The 23022-nt window shown below is 42.1% G+C and overlaps 2 protein-coding genes and 1 long non-coding RNA gene across 6 annotated transcripts in view; 2 read left to right on the top strand and 1 right to left on the bottom strand.

Moving 5' to 3' along the window:
- COL19A1 (collagen type XIX alpha 1 chain) overlaps positions 1–9456 on the top strand; it is a 203154-nt gene extending 193698 nt beyond the window's left edge. For all 3 annotated transcript variants that reach the window (XM_056343496.1, XM_056343495.1, XM_056343499.1), the window contains 2 exons: positions 1058–1135; positions 1373–9456. In XM_056343496.1, the coding sequence (XP_056199471.1) occupies positions 1058–1135; positions 1373–1509 (215 nt within the window). In that variant the 3' untranslated portion in view covers positions 1510–9456. The remainder of the gene's footprint in view (positions 1–1057; positions 1136–1372) is intronic.
- A 920-nt stretch (positions 9457–10376) lies between these two features.
- The window catches only part of COL9A1 (collagen type IX alpha 1 chain), a 75011-nt gene continuing 62365 nt past the window's right edge, over positions 10377–23022 (bottom strand). Inside the window, exons 28-32 of one of the 2 annotated variants that reach the window (XM_056343500.1) lie at positions 21372–21518; positions 20256–20310; positions 18039–18227; positions 15154–15231; positions 10377–12488 (exon numbers count right to left, since the gene is read on the bottom strand). In XM_056343500.1, coding sequence (XP_056199475.1) covers positions 12304–12488; positions 15154–15231; positions 18039–18227; positions 20256–20310; positions 21372–21518 — 654 coding nt within the window. In that variant the 3' untranslated portion in view covers positions 10377–12303. The remainder of the gene's footprint in view (positions 12489–15153; positions 15232–18038; positions 18228–20255; positions 20311–21371; positions 21519–23022) is intronic. The other variant, XM_056343501.1, reaches the window with a different exon arrangement.
- On the top strand, positions 12497–18177 carry LOC130151346 (uncharacterized). Its single transcript, XR_008822555.1, has 4 exons — positions 12497–14004; positions 16613–16710; positions 17609–17752; positions 18045–18177. It is a non-coding gene; the product is annotated as an uncharacterized LOC130151346 (long non-coding RNA).

Raw genomic sequence — 23022 nt, 5'->3', positions numbered from 1 at the left:
GATACATCACCTTACATGCCAACATCTGAGGTGTTGGGGAGGTGAGAGGGTTTCCTTATAATCCCGCTTAAAGTAAGGGATTGTGACGAGTGTCATACTTGTTCGTTTGAAAATGTCTTCAGCCCCTGTCTTACATAAATGACATGGTCTAAGCAGAGAAGGTACATTTGTAGATGGGTTCTTAACTTGAAATGTTAAGCAAAATATTATATGGGTAGGCACGAGTCCTCTGCCCTAAAGCTCTAAAGCAGCCAGAGTGTTTCCAACTAATGAAAGTTTTTACAAACAGTTTAAGGAAAAAGACGTAGGGGTTGGACATGAGATGCAGCACCTGAGAAGATGGAAGCTATTTAGATAAATACAAAGCTATGGCCTGTCAAGAAAACAGACTCAAACATTCAAAGTATAATTAGTAATCCCACCTCATTAACAATATACAGCCACTTGGGTCGAAGTTAGGTGGTGCATGCTAGAACCCAAAATCTGCGTAGTCTCTAAAGATGCCTCATTCCACGTGGTGCTGGAGGGGGAGTGGGTCTTCTCTCACGTACCGGGGAATATCTGGGCATAGAGCTACTGGTTTATAGTCTCAAAAGTGCAGACATAAAAACATACGTAGAGCGGAGAGGGCAAAGCCTTGCGCAGTTTGTGGGCTGTTAGAGGAGGGCTGGTCAGAAGCCAGATGGCCTTTCAGTTGGTGCGGTACATCACTTCGTTGAACAGGTAACGCGGGTGCAGAACACACATTTGGTTCTTTACTAGAGGAACTTCAGGAAGGTAACCTAAAATCTCAGGTAAAGGTCCAACTAGTGTATGAACACAGTGAGAGTCCTCTGGCAGAGGATGCAATGGTTACTGCTAGGAATGCTCGTATTTTCCAGAATAAACTTATAAACTTAAGAGCTGTCTCAGTAAAAAATACCAGTCTCGGAAAAAGAATTGAGCATGTGTTTTCCTAATTACATTTGTCTTGATAACTTGCGGTCCACAAGATGCACCGAAGATCACTGTTTATAATAAGAGGGCACTCTTATTTTTATGTCTTTGTTCTGTGTAGGTTATAGAGGACAGAAAGGGGAGAGAGGCGAGCCTGGAATTGGACTGCCTGGTAACCCTGGACCACCCGGCCCTGCAGGTACAATTCTTCGGATTTATTTCTGCTGTTGTCGTTTATGAACTAACAGGTCTTTCTCCTGGTTTGCACGCCGGTTTTACACCCGTGCCTTTCCTCCTGGGCTTGGTTGTAGCGTGAGGTCAGACCCACCTGCCTTCTCACAGATGAGCTGGTGCGCAGCTGACTGTCAGCGATGAAACGCGGGGCACTGCACACGCTCTGGCGAGGGCTCTGCTAATTCTGACTTTGTTTTACCAGCTGCTGGCCTGCCGGGCCCCCCAGGAACACCAGGCTCCCCCGGACCGCAGGGGCCACCCGGACCCAACGGGAGGTGCAACCCAGCAGATTGCTATTACCACGTCTCACAGACTCGGTCACACGCCAGCAGGAAATAAAACCCCTCTGCCCCAGACACTTGGGTTCACAGTCACTTTTCACTCCTCTCAACAAGTTAATTTAACCTTTGAAATACTTGGTGCATTTTTCTTTCCCTCGACACTGCATGGTATATAGATAATTTATAAGGCACGGAACTGAGCCTTTCTCTATGTTATTTGCAGTGTCGTAATTATGAAATGATGACATATATTTTCCAGAGTGCATTCCATGTGTTAAGTTTCTCATATTTATTTTGCTTAGAGGAGAAAATAGGCCCAAATAATTTTCATAAGCTTCTTTCTTCAAACAAAATATTTTATTATAACTTAAGACAGTTTCTATGCCTCGGTATGTAAGCTGGCTTTATTTTTCTTGCTGGTGGTGAAGTTTAAATGGAAAAAATGAAATGTGTTTCTGAAGTTTTTAAGCATACCTGTTCATGACGAATGCAGGATGTGAGCTGGAGCGCCGGGAACTCTGTTTAGACTAAACGTTCACGTCCCTGGAGGAGGCTCCAGCACACCACCTGAGCCGGGTCTGTGTCACGCATCACGAACGCTACCCACCATTTCAGTCACTTCCTACATGTCAAAGAAGGAAACGAAGAAGCATTTATGATCTCTCTAATCTCATCCAACATTTAGCTTCAGACTGACTGGAAAAATCACCAGCAGCCCTGAGAAGCGTCTCTGCTGACTGGACGTTGTCCCTACTAAGGGTTTGTATGTTTGTTTAGTCATGGTTACATATACTCCAGATATTAAACTGCTAGGAGGTGGTGTTGATGTTCCCAGCTGAGAACTGGCTCTAACTGTTACGTGGCTGGCTCTAACCATTACATGGACTTAGTAAATGTGGTATCACTGCCTGTAATCAAGCTACTCTGCCATTACGTCTGCTTAGAGCAAAGATGACCCCTTGTTTAAAGCAGAGGGTTGTGGGCACACAGTGAGACAGTCAAAGAAGGAACTTCACAAGCCTCTAATCTTACTGATGGCACAGTTTTCCTCTTCCTTCTGCAATAATCATGTGCCAAAATAAGCTTGAGAAGAACATGGAAACAGTAGAAAGCTAAACTCACAGGTCCTAATAACTGGTTGCAAAAAAATGACTTGAGTTCAAGAGAAATTCAGAAAAAAATGCAGTCTTCCTTGGAAAGGTGCACTACAGAGAGCACGACTGCATGCGTGCAGTTTGCAGATATTCGGTAAATCTCACAGAACCAGACACTGTCAGTGAAGAACAAACAAACTGTAAATCCTATAGAGCTCAAAGGGTTGAGCAAAAGACAAGATGGAGAAAATCGATCACGCACAGGCTGATTCTGAAAAGGAGGGAGGAGGGCTGGCCAAAGTTTCACTCCTGGTTATTGGGAAGCAGTTGATTCTAGATTAGTTCTACAGAATTTGCTACAGCGCAATAGGAAGTGAAGGTGCTATCGAAAGAACATGGACAGCTGTAACCCACAACCTCAGAACAGAACCGCTATTACAAAAGCGCTGCCGAGGGCTCTTGCCCTGTCGTTTGGAAGCCAGTCATCCTCTCGTCAGGCAGGGAAGTGGTTTTGGTGACCTCGTGCCTGAGCAGTACGGAGCCGCCAGGGGAGCGTACCCAGACTGGAACGCTGGGGTTCCAGAGAAGCTGTTGAGGGACATGAATCTGCTGAATTCTGGGCTTTGCTTAAAAAAATGACTGGGGGGAGTCTTAAAAAAAAAGAAGAAACACATTGGCATTTGTTCTGAATAGAGTTGCTAGCACTCGCGCCTGGACCTGAGGAGCAAGATGGGTGCAAGGGGTGACAGAGCTAGCCCAGGCAGCGGGGAGGGCAGGCAAGCCTCCAGGCACGCGTGTGGAAAGGGAAAGCACACCCACCTCACATGGTGATCAGGTGTTCGGAGGGATGGCGGCGCTTGCCACAAGAAAGATGTTTAAATGTTAAAAAAAGATGTTAAACACAGGGGTCTGAGGTTGAGAGTAAACAGGGACAGGAGAGGGCAGCAGGAAGGAGGACAGCAGAAAACGTGTTGTACCGTGCAGCCATCTCCTGAAGGGAATGTGCAAGCTGTAGCGCGCACTGCGGCTGGGGCCCCTTGGCGGGGTCAGGGTGCTTTGTCCATCCCTCGTGAGGATGGGGACGGAGAGCTCAAAGCCCACAGGTGAACCGCAGTCCTCATGCCTCATTTTCTGCTCACCCTTCGCTGTCCCTCGGGAGGCAATGACTGCCCCTTCCCTAGGCCAGCACATTCTGCGAGTGGTGGGCACCCATCCCACTGGGGCAAACGTGCCTTTGGAGCAAGTGGTCCTGCCCGTGCTTAGCTCAAAGCGCGCCGCGCTCGCTCCAGATCTCCTGTGCCCTTGCAGCGCGTTGCGGTGTGCTCTGTGACGGTGACCACCTTCGGATCTGGCCCTCAGGTGTGCGGTGCCGCGGCTGGGCCAACGCTGCGAACGGGTGAGGCGGCTCAAAAGCGACTTGTCTGTCCTGGAGCACCTGCGGCTGCCCGGGCCACGGTCTGCCAGCCCGGCAAGGCAAGGCAGGGGCCCTGCACCAACGTATACATCGGTGTCTATACACCGGCAGGGGAACAGGCCCCCTACTCTTTTCCATTCAGTCAACTGAACTGCTGGTCAGGTATCTTGCATGAACATTTTTTCATCGATTTCTTTTTACTTCTCTAGTAATTCCAATATATGTAAAAATCTATAATTTTTTTTTATTATTTTTTTTTTTTTTTTTTACTTCATAAGTTAATTTTAAACTTCGTTTTCTGTGATAATATCAAAAAGGGTGCTGTCTTGTAAGGAGTATCCACGTGACAGAAGTTTCGACGCGGCCCCGTCCTGGAAGGCTGTGCACGGACTGTTGCGCCGCGTCAGTGGTATGTGTATATTTTGGGGCTTTTAGCTAGCTGGAACCGAGCGTCTGTTACTTGCCAGATGCAGTTGCTGTATGTTAATTTACTTGAACTTGTTAGAAAGCAGAACACTTTTTATATTTGAAGAAGTTTTATTTTTTCAGCTATGTTTCCTACAGATGCCTTTTTCTTTTTATAGGCTCAAATCTAAAGGTCTTTTTAAAATGTGTTTGAACACTTTCAATTGATTTGCAGGTAACTTTGGTAATTATCTTGTTGCATTATTTTTTATTTTGCTAAAAGCCCGCTTTAATTTTCTCACATGAGAAAACAGGTATTTTTTTTCCTATGGGCTATCTCGATACCTTTTTAAAGATGCCGTGTTCTTCACTGGGATAGAACAGCATTAATCTCAGCTTACATTTACCATTTACTTCACGCTGGTTTTCTCCTACTCTATATTTTTACAATTGAAAGCAAAATGTAGCTGGAAACATGCTTCTGCATGGTTTTCCTATTTGCCTCCTGAAATTTCTTTATGGTTTCAGACTGATGTTGTCTTAGTTGTTGGGAAGAGGAGGGCACAGGGGTGCTAGTCTGTTTTGCAATTTGCTTTATCAGTTTTGTATCTGTTTTGAACAGTCTGTGGTGCAGTAAGCATTGCAAGGAATTAAACAAGGAGGTTTATTTTTTCCAGTTGCATAAGGTCTTTTTCTGATTTGGGAATGTTTACATACAACAGGGCTTCGAACTGAAATATCTTCAACAAAGTGTTTTAAACCTTTCTTAAAAGCTCTCTAAACTTTGTTCTAGTTCAGGATCAGACTATTGTATTTAATGGCGAGATTGCTTTATCAGCTATTAAGGATGTGTTGGGATTTTCTTCAAATAGTTACGTACAGAACTACTCAGTTTGTCTAAAGTAATAAACTTGTAAGAGGGAAACGTTTCTGATGCTGCAGCGTACCTCCTTTTGTCCACACGGTGGGGTTCAAAACACATTTCAGTACAAAGGTTAAAGCCCAGGCTTAAATTTGTAAGAAATGACCCGGTGCTGCGTAGACTCACGGCAGTGTCTCTGATTTTGTTGTTGAGCCAGATGGTTTTGGTTTGGTTTTGTTTTTACTGAAATCCATTTAGTTTCGCATGGTAGTATTTGCAGAAATACTGCTTTTCTTGGGTAATTATTTTCAGGTGATATTGATTAGATTTTGTTTGTGATTTTTATATACACGTTACAGAAGAACATGCAGTAGTGGGACATCCCGCTTTTAGGCATCGTTTATGTCCATTGTAGTGATGTTTGTCTCTCGGGGAGCAGGGAGCCTGCTATGGTTAATAAAAATCACAACAGCATACTCTGTATGACCGAGTAGCAGTGCAGCCTAGTAACGTTTTAAGAACCAATAGTTCTGTCGTAAACTGGATTTGGTTTCAGTGCCAGAAGAGCGCTATGATATGAAAACGGGATTGACTGTATCATCCATCCTTCGTGCTTTATGATTGTGGCTTATGACAAATGTTAGATATGCACAGCTTTATTAAATAAGCATATTTTTTAAATTAATGGATAATCACACAAAATATTTTGGCGCTGCTTGTTTTTCACAAGGGTAAAACACTATTTTTCTTGTCAGCGTACACTCAATTTTTTTTCTTCTTTTTCTGTAATGTTTACATGAAAGTCTTGTAAAAACCCCATGGACTAAACTAGTGTTTTATAAACTTGTTTTCTCCAAATATACTAAGTAAAGCCAGCCCCTAAGCTTACATTTTGCCGATGCAGTAGAACCACTGCTCTAATGTGACATGTTAGAACATGAGAAGTATCTCAGGAATCAAAAAATTTTTGATTTGCGTTTTTTTATATCGTGTTTTGTTAGATTTTGGATGTGCCAAGACACACAATTTTTCTGTGAAATCTGTAATGCCCACTACAACTAGACTGTACTGGATGGGTGCTTAAATCCATCTCCATGCACTTAAGTGGGTGTAGGCCACAGAGAACAATTTTAACCGTGACCTTGCCTTGGTGGGTGTTTAAGTGGAAAACTCAAGCTTCATGAAACCTTAAAGAAATGTTAATTGCTAACAAATGTTACAGATTCTAGACCAAAATAAGTTTATAGCTAAAAAGCATGTAGTCTACATGTCTTTTAGCAGTTTTATCTCCGAGTCTGCTGTTCTATAAACACAAATGCTTTTAATTATTTACTGCAGTTTCAATGTAAATATATTCTGTCTCCAGTCAGTATATTTGAAGGATTTTCAATGACATACCTTATTTTATTGTTTTCTTTCGTTTCTGAATGATACGCAGCTGTCACTGAATGAATTACAGTACGGCTTCTTCAATATATTTTTGGTTTGCAACATTTAAGGTTCGGTTCAATGGAAATGTATTAAGTGGATAGAAAATTGCTTTTTGTGTTTATGAAATAGGATTCCAGATGGAAATGTTTCACATTCTTTCTGTTTGTGGCGCTGTCAGAGATGACAACCTTTCCTTCCATGTCAAATCATGTGAGGGAGGATGCAATTGCAAATGAGAGAGAGGAGAGGCACAAAGCCATGGCAGCGAGCCCTGGGGAGTGTTTGGCACCGGGCTGCCATCCTGGGGCGGCTGAATTCGGGGGAAGGCGTTGACCACACCAGCGTCAGGGTTGTGCTTCCTGCAGGCTGGTGAAACTTAGGGCTCTACAGTCTGGAGGGGAGAAAAGTCAAAAACCTTGTCCTTAATCTATCTATCTATCTATCTATCTATCTATCTAATATTTATGGAAGTTATTGTATTCTCTGAATCAGATGCAGGTAACTTTCCCACCTGAATATGAGGTAATCACTTTTATTCAAGAAACTAATTTACTGAACTATTTCACTTCGGGTAACTAGGTACTTTCATTGTTCTCTTGCTGCCTAACTCTCCCAGGAGAAAAAAAAAAAGAGAACTCTCATGTCAATGGCATTTTAAAGGTTGTTAGGTGATCACTTGATATCTTTCTTCAAATTTTATAGTGGCTTCAGCAAGCTTGCTTCATGTATTGTCTAAAGCTGCCACAGTTTTTACTAGTCCCTTTGAATGCATGTGCCACAGGCAAAACAGAACAGTAAAACAATGGTTTGAGGGAAGAGGAATAAAACTGAAGCTGTAACAAATCAGATGGGAGGAACATGGCCTGCAAAACTGAGACCTTTCTGCTTTACCTCTGGCCCATGAGCAGAAGAGATGCAGTGACTGTATTTTAAGTATAAAGGAAGCAGAGGCTACGCGGCCAAATAGTAATACAGTGATGAGCAAGTCAAGCAAACACACTTCACCCAATGATCTGAGCAATTCAAAAACATTTGCAAAAATGCGGCGTGTACATGAAGCATTTGTACATGAAGCGCAACTGTCGTGCTCTGCTAGGAGGAACCAACACTGCTGTCTCAGAAACTGAGGTTTCTTGTTCACTCGGTCTTTCAGGTAACCTTGAAAGTACCATGTCTTGACACTTTCCCCTTTTGAAGGAAGAAGAAATTAGGTGTAGATTGGTGTTTGGCTCTGGGTAAAATCTAGCGTAACCCTCCCTAGCCTGGCTTTCTTGCCTCATTTAGGACTTCCAAATTGTGCTGTAGAGCTCCTTTGGCTACAAAGACACTTTGGCCTTTGTGAAACATTCACAAGAGGGGTTTTTGGCAGCAGTTCATACTAGATTGCTTGAACCCAGTGATGGCTGTGATGAAAAGCTTATATATAAACTCTCTCTATAGATGTAATGCATAGATGTAGAACATATGTATTTTTCTTACTGCAGTATTCAGCAGCAGTGTTACTAATACTTATTACTAGCCTAGTAGGGAAAGCACTGCAGTCACCATTTTAAAATATCAGATCGGATTGTGTCGCTCAGTGTACTGAGGGCGCTGGGGGAGGTGCTCACCAAGCCGCTCTCCATCATTTGTCAGCAGTCCTGGCTACCTGGGGAGGTCCCAGTTGACTGGAAGTTGGCAAATGCGCCGCCCGTCTACAAGAAGGACCAGAAGGAAGATCCAGGGAACTACAGGTCTGTCAGCCTGGCCTTGGTGCCAGGGCAGGTTATGGAGCAGATCACCTGGAGTGTCGTCACATGGCACATCCAAGACAGCCAGGTGACCAGCCCCAGCCAGCAGGGGTTTGTGAGAGGCAGGTCCTGCCTGACTCACCTGATCTCCTTCTATGACAAGGTGACCCACCTAGAGGATGGGAAAGGCTGTTGGTGTTGTCTACCTGGACCTTAGCAAAGCCTTTGACACCATCACCCACAGCATTTACCTGGAGAAACTGGTGCTCAAGGCTTGGATGGGTGTGCTCTTTGCTGGGTAAGAAGCTGGCTGGCTGGCCAAGCCCAGAGTAGTGGTGGAGTTACATCCAGATGGCGGCTGGTCACAAGTGGTGTTCCCCAGGGCTCAGCGTGGGGCCAGCTCTGTTCAGTATCTTTATCAATGAGCTGGTGAAGTCTGGAGCACAAATGTTATGAGGAGCGGCTGAGGGAACTGGGGTCGTTTAGCCTGGAGGAGATTCAAAGGGGTCTTCACTGCTCTCCACAGCTACCTGACAGGAGGCTGTAGGCAGGTGGGTGTCAGTCTCTTCTCCCAGGTAGCAAGCAATCGGGCAAGAGGAAATGGCCTCAAGTTGCGTCGGGGGATTTTTAGGTTGGATATTAGGAAAAATCTCTTGACTGAAAGGGCTGTCAAGCACTGGAAGAGGCTGCCCAGGGAAGCCATCCGTGATAGCTTCCCATGCCCAGTTGAGTCACCTTCCCTGGAGGTATTTAAAAGACGTGTAGGTGTGGTGCTTAGGGACATGGTTCAGTGGTGGAGTTGGCAGTGTTAGGTTAGCAGTTGGACTCGGTGATCTTAAGTCTTTTCCAACCTAAACGATTCTATGAACTGGTTGTCGTTTTGAGGACAGTTATTAAAACATTTTTCTCTTGGTCCTGCCTATGCCTAAGTAACTGAGGAGCTAAAACATGTATTTATCATGGTGCAATTAAAACTCCAGAACTAGGAGTGGTGACAGAGATCCTGATGGGTAAAAGTGATTTTTATTCAAAAATCTTTTCAATAAATAGTCTTTTATTAAAAAAAAAATCTTATAGCATTTTATGATGTTGAACCAGAAAGAGATGAGAACAAGATTTACTTGGGACTTCACTGGGATTCCAGGAGCATCTGGTCAGAATGGGCGGCACGCTGCCCATGGGTTGTGAAGCCTCTCAGTCTCTTTGCTTTGTGCCTTCTAAATATATTTATTTAAACTAGCACTATTTTTTTCTGTATCACCATAGTTGATACACCTTCCTTTTAAATTCATAATCCTGTCTTTATTTTCCAAATCTTCACTTGAATGTGTTGTTGCTAAAAACGTCATTCTTGATATTTTTTGGTGTATGGTCTGCACTTCTTCAGATAAAATTTTTTCCACTCTTGCACAAGATTTGGAATTGGTAAATACTTAGATTAACCAGTATGTCCCATAATGACTTACAATGAGCCTGAGGATTTCTTCTTTGGTTCTGTATTTTAAGTTAAAAGTCTCAAGTCAGCTTGATGGCAGAAGATCTGTCACAATTTAAACTATCCACTTATATAGATTCTGCATTGAATTGACCCTCAGTGTTGAATTTGTTTGATTGTAATAATTCTTATTTGGTTTTTACATATGAATGTTTTCTCTCCTACATGAGTTCCTTTCCATTGTGAAACTTTATGCATTTTTCAGACTGTATTTTTTAAAGCACTTCACATTTGTATTTGAACGTCGGGGGGGGTTTGCTTCTTTTGATTCATTACGTTTATGCATTACCTATGGAAAATAATATTTTCATTCTGTTATCAGGGTTTTTTTCTTTTTAACACTTTTACACACTTTATAGTCAAAATAAAAGTTTGCTGGTGAAACTACACTTTGTCATTACCACTAACTTTTTGTTTGCTGTCAGTAAACTAACTGACCTAATTCTAAAACTTTAGAGATCAGCTTTATATATATATATATATATATATATATATTATGTGAACAAGCTAATCACCTTGTATGCAGTTGTCTGGATTTGTTTGAGTGAAATCCTTTGCACTCATCTATTCTGATGGCTTCTTGTAATATTAACGTAGGGGATGTCGGTTACAAGAGTTCAGCCAAACTGGAGGTGCAGAAAAACCATTCTGTCTCGAGCTGTGCCCAGCATCTCTGGGCAGGATGGCACATTTCTTTATGCCTGTTTTATTCCTCCATCTTTTCCCTGATATCTCACCCAGTGCTGCTTCTGTGGAACCAATCAAGAGAGCGGTAGGCACCTGTAAGATAAAACTTAATTTGTAAAGATTCCACCTTTTGTATTTTATCATTTAAAATACTGGACTGTGCAAGGGGTATAAAAAGATTACCAAGATTAATCCATTTAACTCATTCTCAAAAGTTTCTAATAAATGTGCAAATATACTTTCTTTTAGCAGGCAGCTTTATCAGACATTTTTCTCCCAAGTGATCTCTATTTAGGCATTTTCTGTCAACACAGGAGGTGCTAGAGAAGTAGCTCTTTGGGTGCAGGTAGAGCATCAGGTTTAGTTTCAGGAAGGCTTATCTATTACTTCTTTCGATAATTCCTTTTAAAGCATGTATTATACCAGTACCTTTCCCTTTAGTGTTGTCTTGTACATTACATGTAAAATGCATAGCTCAACTAATCCTGTTATTTCTTTTATATTCTCACATGGCATGCAAGTCAACTATTTTGAACATAAGCAGACAACTGAGGGCTAGGGGAAAACTCGATGCTTAAAGCAGGCGTGCCAAAGTTTGTGTTTGAAAACTTGGATGACTAATAGCAAAATGAAAGGAAACATCACAGGATGGTTTCATTGTTGTCTTAGAGAGAGAATACACTTCAGAGAAGGTAAAGTCAAAACCACAAATAGTTTAATTTATACAGAGAGAAACAAAATATCCACATTGCACATTTTCCTCTAAAAATTGACTTTATCTATAAAAGACAACTTGGGATGTCTAATGGCTGTCTTCTAGCTGTTCTGTTTTACTGGTATTGAATGTAACCATACATACAAAAGCATATAGGGAGTTAAAACATTTATTGGGTTTTGTATAACCACAGACATTACTTCAAGATCTGTAATCTCTACTATAAAACTTCTGTATTTCTGGGACTTAAAATTCCCTTGACAGTGGCTACTAGCCTTTTATTTTAATTTCACATAGAAGGAGGCAAGCTGGAATAGGCTTTGTACGAAACTATGAATGCAACACAAATTGGAGTGGAAGGTGAAGAGGTTATTCCACATGGCTTATTCATTAGAACCCGGGGATCATACCTGTACAGAGATTTACAGCATAAAAGGCATCAGGGGTGGCAGGTTTTCATAAGAACAGCCTCCCAACTGTGGTTCTGCAACTGAAGAGCTGAAGGAGGCATAGCATATCCTGTACAGGACGTACATACAATGAAAAGACTGTGTATGAAGTGTGATTTGCTCAGGAGTGCCCTGGAATTTACTTTACAAGCGTAAAAGAATAGCTACAACTGACGTAAATAAACTCTTCCTTTTTTATTTGATGGCTGAAGACACGTTATTTCACTGTACATCATACGTAGGAATTAAGCAGGGGAGGAGGAGAAATCACAGAGACTCTTTATTAAAAAAAAGTAAACATAAAAATAGACAAGTGCCTTCCCCCGCCCCCCGCCCCCTTCCTCAAAAAGGAGAAAGAGCCAGAAGGCATCACCTGTGTATTTCTGTAAGCACCATTGTTCCAGCTTGTGTTGCTAAGTACATCTTTAGAAAGCATGTACAACACTGTGTTAAAAACGCTTTACCAAAACCTTGGTTGAAAGGTGTCTCCTTGTTTGTATTTCTTTTTCCTCAGCTGTCTGTGCAGGAAGTAAATTGATGCTGGCACTTCGTGGCACTTGTGGTGCCCATTCACGGCCCTTTCATGTTCTTCCCAGCTCTCTGTCCAGCCTGCACTCTGCAAGATGAGGGCTCGCAGTACCCAGGAGGGCCAGGAGGCCCAGGAGGGCCAGGAACCCCAGGCTGACCAGCCATCCCAGGGGGACCTCGTTCACCATCGCGGCCTTCCCTGCCGTAACTGGCTTTGCCTGGTTCACCTGAAAAAGTGGATGCAGATCTAAAAATTGGCAGCATGTGACTTGTTTAGTATACACGTAGCTTTACTGAACATCCTGTTCTTAAAAGCTGTGTGAAGGTGGCTTTTTACTGCTCTCAGTGGCTTCCCCAGAAACGTGCCTACTTAGAGGGGCAGTTTTTCTCTCCTAGACAACCAGGCTGTGTTTACACATCTACAGCAATGAAATTTCAATCCCAGTCCTGTCCAGCTGTACTGGTGCAGATCTGCTGCTATAAAAAGCTATGCAGTATAACTGGTTGCAGTACTGCAGACAACCCTGTTGGTGATGCATATGAAGGTGTAGATGCTACTTACTACTTCAGAGTTATGTTAGCGCTCTGGAAAGAGACGTATCAATAATTTATTTTTATTCTCCATTCAGATGTGTTGAGGAAATAGATGTATAAAATGGAACTCCTGAGCACTAAAGGTTCTTTTTACTTCTAAATCTTCAACAAAGTGATGAAATATAGTGACTTTAGTAAGCCCCTTGCATTGATAAATTTCCAAAGACGACAGCTCTTGAGTTTCACAGACATCCTAGGTATCAGTATATACTACACTGATTTTTTTTTCTTTTTTACAAAGAGAACAAATTTTGGTGGTTTAATAGTTTCTGTATATATATATTTATACACACACACACAGAAACATGCATGTATGAGATAGCGATGGAAAGAACATGTTTATTTTCATTCACTGGCCACTAGAGGCCAGTTTTGCTGCATTTATCAGAATCTGTCCTGGACCCCTATGACATAACACTACAATTAACTACCATGAAAATAAAGAAGAATTGTATTTTGAACGTCCTAAATTATGAAGGCATTTTGAAGCCTTTTTTTTGTTTATTTTTAAATATATATAAACTCCCAAGGGTACTGATGGAGCTGGGGGAAGTGCTTACCAAGCCACTCTTCATCGTTTATCAGCAGCCCTGGCTAACCGGGGAGGTCCCCATTGCCTGGAAGCTGGCAAATATTTCACCCATCTACAACAAGGGCTGGAACAAGAACGAAGATCCCGGGAACTACAGGCCTGTCAGCCTGACCTTGGTGCCAGGAAAGGTTATGGAACAGGTCATGCTGAGCATCATCACACAGCACATGCAGCAGAACTGGCGGTTCAGGTGCAGTAAGCATGGGTTTATGAAAGGCAAGTCCTGCTTGACTCACCTGATCTGCTTCTATGACAAGGTAACCCGCCTAATAGATAAGTTAAGGCTGTGGATGTTGTCTACCTGGGCCTTAGTAAAGCCTTTTTACTTTTTATTGTCTCCCACAGCATTCTCCTGGAGAAACTGACTGCTCATGGCTTGGATGGGTGTGCTCTTTGCTGGGTAAGAAGCTGGCTGGCTGAGCCCACAGAGTGGTGGTGAATGGGGTTACATCCAGATGGCCCGGTGACAAGTGGCGTTCCACAGGGCTCAGTGTGGGGCCCAGCTCTGTCCAGTATCTTTATCAATGATGTGGATGAGGAGATCAAGTGCACCCCCAGTAAGTCTGCAGACACCACCAAGTTGCAGGGGAGAATGATCCCTGCAGGGGGGGCTGGGTCAATGGGCCAAGGCCAGCTGTATGAGGTTCAGTGAGGCTCAGGGCCGGCTCCTGCACTGGGGTCACAGCAACCCCACACAGCGCTACAGGCTTGGGGCAGAGTGGCTGGAAAGCTGCCTGGCAGAAAAGGACCTGGGGGTGCTGGTTGATGGCTGGCTGAGCGTGAGCCAGCAGTGTGCCCAGGTGGCCAAGGCCAACAGCATCCTGGCTCGTATCTGAAACGGTGAGGCCAGCAGGACTAGGGAAGCAATCATCCCCCTGTACTCAGCACTGGAGAAGCTGCACCTCGAATCCTATATTCAGTTTTGGGCTGCTCGCTACAGGAGGGACACTGAGGTGCTGGAGTGTGTCTTATGAGACAAGTCTTATGAGGAGCAGTTTGTGGGAAGTGTGGTTGTGTAGCCTGGGGAAAAGGAGACTCGGGGGGCGGGGGGGGGGGGGGAGGGGAGGTCTCTTCTCCCACATAACTAGCAACAGGATAAGAGGAAACAGCCACAACTTGTGCCAGGGGAGGTTTAGATTGGATATTAGGAAAAATTTCTTCACAGAAAGGGTGGTCAAGCATTGGAACAGGCTGCCCAGGGAGCTGGTGGAATCATCATCCCTGAAGGTATTTAAAAAAATACATAGACATGGTGCTTGGTGACATGGTGCTTGGTGACATGGTTTAGTGGTGGACTTGGCAGTCCTGGGTTAACAGTTGGACTTGATGATCTCAAAGGTCTTTGCCAACCTAAATGATTCTAGAATTCTATGATTTATATGTATAAATATATATATTTATATAAAAAGAAGCCATTTATTTATATATGTGTTTGTGTGATTACCTCTTTTCTTTTTTAATTCTTTCTATAATTTTTTCCTAATCTTTCCACACTGAGATAAATAGGGTGGTAGCTCTGTAGTAAAAGAGCTTTTAATCATGATTTGTGACTGTGTCATTATATATGAAGTAAGAATTATGAAGTACTGTTATTTGAAATTTTATTGCTTGATGAACACCTTTTATCTTTTCAAGGCTACCTGAGGTATCAGTTCTGAATAAATTTTTACTACATTTCTTCTTTATCCTCACCCTCTCATATTTACCTGGAAGACCTCTTGGTCCAGGGTAACCCTTCAGTCCTCTGCCTGGAAATCCTCTTTCTCCTCTTTCTCCTGGTTCACCTATAGCAAATTCACAAAACATTAGTTACAGGCTGTTTGAAGTATGTTTCAGTAAGCTCCCTCTCAGAGTTGAATGGTTAATAAGCAGAGAATTCGGGTGGCTGTATATATTCTTAGCATCTTTGAATGATGTCCTGACACATGTCCTTGTAAGATGTTTGGGATTTGTTTGGTTTTTTCCCTACATTTGAGTTATATTCAGAAGTAAACATGCTGGAGGGTAAAAAAACCAAAACAAACAAAAAACCCCACCTGGAGCTGGACAGTAAGTGCCACATGAAATATGTCATAGCCTATATAACAGAAATAAACCAAACTCACAGAACTATACAGGCTTTTTTGGAATACAGACAGGTTACTGACCAAGGGCTTTTGCAAGACCATGTGAACTCAGCTAAGAAGTAAAACTTCTCAAGTGCTGGTCCTTGAGACAACTAGTGCAGAGAACAAAAGAGAAGCTGGCTTGCACAGATCACAGTATTCTGTTGACACCCATATTCATAAAAGTAAAAGGAAGAACTTTGTTCTTATATATTGGTATTATGGACACTTTTCTTCGGTGGGCATCCAGCTTTAATTCAAATTCTTATGTTGCTCCAACCAAGAAATATCTTACTAAGAGGAAGCTTTTTTTGTTGTTTTGGTTGTAAAGTTCAGATTCTGTTCACTGTACATATTCCATAAGAGTACGTATATTTACCACTTGTGAATGCCATACGTAAACTCTTGATCGTTTGGGGTTTTTTTTTCCTGAAAGTCAAAAGTCAGAAGTATATGCCTAATAATATTTGAGTTAACTTTACTTTATACTTCCATACTTTCTTGTACTGCAGTGAGGAAGCTTAGAATAGACTGGTAGAATTTGTGGCTTGCCTGGAAATGGCACAGCAGGAAACAAGGAAGCTATGTAAAGGAGCACAAGAGTCAGTACAAAAGTCCAAATTTCAATAAAAGATAGATGCACACAGGGTACTAGAGGAGGAGTCTTATCTCTATGCTTCAGACTGCCTAGTTGACATGGAGATTCAGCCTGTCTTTTAAATACAGCTACTGGAGGCACTGATGTCAGGTTACCCATATATACTTCCAATATTGCCATCTACTGAACATTTTGGAATAGTGCTTACTGCTGGTTACTCCAAACTTCAACCGATTTCTGTTTCTGCCCTCCTTCACTATCCCAGATTGTTCATTAAAGTCGCTGTAATCTTCCTTGAGCCACCCCTTTTTGACTCTGCTGTTGTTGATGCTGTTAAATCACTGTACCTTTGTAACTTCTGCTTTCTCTCATGGTAACACGTTGTGTTTCTCTCTCTTTACCGTGACCTTCTAAACCATTCTCAACATCCTCCTCCTTTTCCCCTCTTATCATTTGTCCTAGGTACCCTTTTCCTCTTGCTCTGATATCAGACAGCTCCCAAATGGATGGAGAAAGTAAGTTCATCTCTGTGACCTCTGTGGAACTCTGGTAACTACCAGGTAACTCAGAGTGAAGCACTGAGATTGTTTTCAGGTTGCCTGCCATGTACCATCATGATCGCTCTTGCACGTGAAAGAATTTACCACTTCTCTTGTATCTGTAATTGTATTTCAAGGTTTACTGTAAGATAACTTGGAACTTGATGACAATTATGATAGGAAACAAAGCATCTTGTTTGTTGGGGTTTTCTTATGCTCTGTATATTTTTTTATTAATTTTTTTTAATATTAACACAGTGCAGTCTGCTGTGTGCTGAATCAAATTCAGAGTATCTGATCACCTTTGTATCTCCATTTTTTGTTGCTTCTGTGAATACAGATGACATTACATTAAGTGAAAACAGTAACAGAGCTCTAGCAACAATGCTGTTAAGGTTTGCTTTGTATTCTATTTCTTCTCTCAATGGTTTCCCCAATTTTACTTTCAAATAAAGCTTGAGACAAAAGTAAACACTCTAATCCAGCGACAGACCAGCTTTGTGCAGAAATACAATTTTAAAATAAAGCCTTCCTTCAAGAAAACAAATCGAAATCACTGCTGAATAGAAACTAATACATACATAGTGGTCATAAGACTTTGCAGAAAATTCTACTGTATAATCCTTTGGAGGAGTATAAAGCCTCTCAGGAACAAAAGAGATTATTTTAGATCAAAGATTTTTTGTAAAGTATAAGGTAAGTCCATTTTATTATGGATTTGTCCTTCCAAAGAATCAACAGATTGTGGTACATGGTCTAGTGATGTTAATGGGCTCTAGTGATGTTAACAGGCTCAAGTATTATAGTTAAGTAAGAGGCAAATTCTTTTCAGTCACTTGTGGATAGACTTTAGAAAAGTAGGCTAGAGATTAGTGAATGAATCTGTTTACATTGCCTTTTGGGACTGCTTGTCTTGCAGAAGTGAGGTCCACAACCAGATGGAGTGGAGGAAAGAGAATCACTGCTGGAACTTTTCATCATATGAAAAACAGAAACCTTGAAAGTCCATGAGAGGAAGAATTAATACTAGGAATCTGACTCAGCTGCTTGCTTCTAGTTGAAGGTAGATGCCTGTCCTTTCTCATATTGTGTAAGTGGTTTGATGACAAAAAAGATTTATAAACAAGTCTTGCTGAGGCCAGGCCAACGTGCCCTTTAATCACTGGGACAACCAAGGCAACAGTTAAAGGAAACAGCATAGGTTCCTAATTCCAGATCTTTTTGGATTTCACTATGTACAATGTATATCCACAACCTGTAATCCAAAGGAGGGGGAAAGTGGGCAGGGGTCACACACCACAAAAAACTGGGGCAGTCAACAACTGAAAAGTAGTTACAGAATTTCTTACCTTTAGGACCTTTACGACCAATCTCACCGGGGGGGCCTTTAAGGCCAGGCAAGCCACGGGGCCCAAGCTGTCCTGGGAAGCCATTTTCACCAGCAGGGCCTGGAGCACCTGGTGGCCCCGGTCGGCCAGGAAGACCTGGAGCACCAAATTCTGGCCTCCTAAGACTGGCTGCCAGCTGAGCCAGTTGTTCTGCAATGAACAGGGCAGAATTAAGCAGTAAGTGGACCTGAATGGAGAGATTCCTGTGTTCAGTGAAGAAGAACGTGTATTCTCTGCTAGAAATTGACAGCTTACAGTTCAGTGCCTTCTTTATGTGCAGTACTCTTTAGTCTGGTACATATATAAGACCACCTTAGTACTACCAGTGGCTAACTGCATAGGCACACTGTGAAGCTGGTCACTCTGAAGCCTGTATCTTAAAAATTTCATGTTTGCAGGCTGAAATGACTCAAATGTATAAGGCTTGTTTAGAAATTTTATATTATATATTATAATTTTCTATATAACTTAAATTTCAACCATCTAGTAAGAAAGCTTACTCATGCAATTGCCGCCTCTTAAAAGAGAAAATATCTCTTTTCATTACTACTTGTTAATCCCGTCAAGACCTGTCTTTGCAAGAAGAAACAGCAAAAAGCACGAGGGCAGTCATCTATGTTGGCCTGGTAAGTGCAAGCCTTCTTTTTGAGGAAAGAAACCCTCAAATTCGTGGTTGTGATCTCAAGTTTGATAAATAATTGAACACTTTATGTTGATCTCTTAAGCAGGAGCTTTGCTCTTTATTAGGCATAGGATCAGCTTGCCTTCCTTGGAATTATCAAAGCTAGCTATTCCCTTTTTCTTCTCCCCCTTTCAGGCCACTGCTGTAATAGCACGAGAGCAGTCCTCTCTATTTTTCTTTTCTAGACCTTAAATGCATCTTCTAAGCGTGTCTTAGAAATAACTTTCTCTGGATACAGCCACATACAGCTCCATATGACATTTGTTATGAAGTCTGCATGACTTGGCAAGACATAGTTATTTCGTGTCCACAACCAAGAAATATTAGAGGAGATGGGGGAAAGGGGAGGTGGAGCAGGATCCAAAATAAAATAGTAGCTATAGTGGGCAGGTATATAAGGAAGACTGGGGATAGCGCTCTGCAGGTCAAGCCTACTGAGGAGCTTCAGTTAGAATTGTCTTTAAGCTGACAAGATCCCAGGGACCCACTGGGACTGATTTTTTTTTAACATGACAGCGTTGACAATTTCAGGGCCTCTCAAGAAGGATGCAATGAAGACAGTCTACTTTTCCTATACCCTTCTCTTCATTGCTAATTCTGATGGTTATGCATAAATTCAAACACCATATCTGATTTCACCATAATCCTCCTCACTGCTGTCTTTCAAAAGGCCACTTTAAGAGGCCTTTAGGACTTTTTATCCTATTTATAGAAAGGTTTTTTAAAAAAAATAACCTGTTGGGCAGTATCAAGAAGAGTGATGACTACAGAGAATTTTTAGATTAAATCATGAGCAGCAATTTCATTCTGGTAAACTCTAAACATTACAAAGGCACCATATCCCAAAGGACATCTTTAATAGCAAGTACTGAAAAGTCTTGTGCTTACAGGGTAGCATAAATTTTTAAACTCAGTAAATCCCATGCACCCAACTGTCTTAGAAAAGCTCCACATCTCTGTGTGTGTTAAGAAGAACTAAGCAACTATAATTAGGGTTTAGAACATCTGCCTATTGCTTTCATTTTGTGATATGTTATCTCCAGGAAGCCTCTCTCTGCACCCTTCCTTTTTTTTTTTTTTTTTTTTTACCCATTTTGCACATAGTTTGTTGTAATCTCATAGTGTATGAATACAAATGGCAAAACAAGCTTTCAGTGAAGCCCTGTGCTTTTATATATGTAAACATAACAAGTGGTTTGTACATAAAATATATGTATTTCATAAAAGCACTTTGGTCTATGGCCTGGTTACTACAGTAATAGTGTGGAATCAACAGGTCAATGAGGCTGCAAAGTAAATATGAATAAGGGACTTCTTTCTCATATTCTCTCATATTGCGTCCACATTCACATGTGGAAAGACTTTCTGCCAGGTCCACTGCTGAGGTCACGCTATTTGTTCTTGATAAGACTTGGGGAATCTTTGTTGCTTCCACAGCAGCAGATAATTTTGATTTAAATGCACAAAAAACATCAAATACTTTTTAGCATATTTACCTTGCATAACTCTCATGCAAACCTGCTTAATGTGCTGATCAGTTGGTTCTTTTCCCTAGAATTAAAAAAACAATAGTTAAAAAAACAGTTAATAACACAGTGCATTTTAATAACACATTTATAAGTGTGCCTGATGCAAAAAACGCTGCCCAGTTGTGTCATGGTTTGACCCCAGTCGGTAACTAAGCACCACTCAGCCGCTCACTCACTCACCCCCCGGTGGGATGAGGGAGAGAATTAGAAGGGTAAAAGTGAGAAAACTAACGGGTTGAGATAAAAACAGTTTAATAAATTGAAACTAAGAAGAAGAAGAAGAAGAAATTGTAAGGAAAAGAGGGGGGAAAATAACAAAAAAAGTAAACCCCAAGGCAGATAAGTGATGAAAATTAAAGCAATTGCTCAGCACCAACCGACCAATGCCCAGTCAGGCCCCTAAGCAGTGGCCCCCTGCCAACCTCCCCCCTGGTTTTATTGCTGAGCACGATGTCATATGGTAGGGAATATTCCTTTGGTCACTTGGAGTCAGCTGTCCCAGCTGTGTCCCCTCCCAACTTTTTGTGCACTTCCAACCTACTCACTGTCAGTGAGAAAAGCAGAAAGGGCCTTGACGCTGCGTAAGCACTGTTTAGCAGTAAGCAAAACAGCAGTGTGTTATCACACGGTTTCCAGGACAAATCCAAAACTTAGCCCCATACAAGCTACTATGAAGAAAATGAACTCTATCCCAGCCAAAACCAGTGCAGCAGTCAATAAAAGGTGTTCCAGTCCCTGCAAGCTGAAGTCAACTAGCAAGGCAAATACCATGTGTGATACACCAATATGTCAAACATGGTTTCATGTGCACTGCAGGAGTGGGGTGGGTGTAAGAAAAGGGAACTGAACTGAAAGCTGAGGGCCCAAGGACCTAATTGCACACAGCCCTGAGAAATCATTTCTCTGGTGTACAAATGTGTCTGTTGTGAGGTGCAGTGTATTTCAAACTCTACTGTGGCACGTGGGTATTGCATGTGTACGCATCTCCTGATGCAAAAAAAAAAAAAAAAAAAAAAAAAAAAAAAGGAGTGGCGTGACAGCTAAGCATTCAAAAGATACCAATTACAGGAAAACAGTACTTACAGCTGGACCTTGGCTGCCAGGCAGACCTGGGGCACCCTGTTCACCCTGCAAGCCTCGTGGTCCAGGTGAGCCTCGTGGCCCTTCCATGCCCGGCAGTCCCCGACTTCCCTCAGGCCCACGGGAACCAGGGTCTCCAGGATTACCAACCTGATAATGAAAGAGAGGCATTTCAATGGACTGATATACTAGAGTTAGACTCATTCTGGCATATCAGAATGGTGACAGGAGCTATTCATAAATGCAAAGTGATGAATGCTGGGATGTAGAGTTGAAAAGCTTATTTTTAAATAAGTGACTGGAGTCAGCCATTGTGTGAGTTATAAACTTAAAAAGAGGTCTGTATTCCTCACTTAAAGGGGAGAAGTGGAAAAATAAGATATTCTGTCAAAAGAGGCAAACTGGTGTCCATAGTGACACGTGCAAAACATTGGTTTTTTGTCGACGAACAGATCTCCTATACTTGGTTTCTACATCTGCCCTCATGCATGTCACATGCAACTTTTCTAGACGTTTAAGTGCTGCTTAAGTTACAAAAATTCCAGCTTCCTGCTTGCTGCAAATGCCATTCATGCTCTTTCATAGAAAGTACCACAGTATGAGCCTGTATCATCTAGCCCCAGGCTGCTTGGGAACAGACAGTTTTGCTTTGTTTAATCTGTCAGAGTCAGAGCTCACTGCACGGAAGTTCTAGTTCCTTTGCCTGAGTGTGCCAGCATAAGGGAGGCAACGTCCTCACACAAGCTGATGTTGACAAACTGCCTGAACAGATCCAATGCCAGCTTATTTTACCTAGGAAAGTGGTAGAAGGAGCTATTTTACTGTTATAAGCATCCTGAGCCCTAGGGAGTTAAAGGATTGGCATGGCTACATCAGTATGTCCCCTTAAATACATTTAGTAAATAAAGCTATAGCTTCTGCTCCAGTAAATTTTCTAAAAGTGATTAAATACCATGCAGAGTGAGACCTACGTCAATAGACACCTCCGAGTTACTTTCAATACGATTTATTTTACTGCTATTAATCGGCAGTAGTACTAACAAAGAAAAAGAACACCCCAAAACCAAAGAAACCCCAAAAAACACAACTAAACCCAAAAGAAGCGGGAAAGAAAATCCTACGTACTTATGGCTTCCCCAGTCTATGGGGGGGGCAGGTGAGAAGGGAAGAACACCTGCCAAAAGAGATGCTCAAGAAATTACTCAGCTGTGACATCAGTTAAAGCCAAAGATGGAGCCGTTTCAGTTCCATCTATGCTGCATCTCAGACAGCTTATTGCTGTCCCTGTCAGGAGAAAACCCAAAGAACATGCTTCAATAGATGAATTAAGAAGACAGCGAAACTCCCTTCATGGACTATACAGCCAGGAAGCCATCATTGCTTTCTTGCCCAGCCTGGTGAGATACCAGGTTCCCTGATGGATTACTCATCCCTGCATATGTACTCACTCACATGACAAGCACTCTAGGGTCCCACCAAGAGAAGATTTTAAAAATCAAGGGGGATAAAAACTATGGACTTCTCCTCTATTTCTTCCTCATGTCCTTCTTGTACGATCTTGATCGGCAGTAAACACTCTCTAGCTTGCATTTGCTTGGCCCCATGTCACACAGGGCACTGAGAACACAAGCATAATTTTTTCATTACGGTCAGC

Source organism: Falco biarmicus, chromosome 6 (assembly GCF_023638135.1).
Source record: "Falco biarmicus isolate bFalBia1 chromosome 6, bFalBia1.pri, whole genome shotgun sequence".
NCBI lineage: Eukaryota > Metazoa > Chordata > Aves > Falconiformes > Falconidae > Falco > Falco biarmicus.
This window is presented reverse-complemented; position numbering and strand designations above follow the sequence as displayed.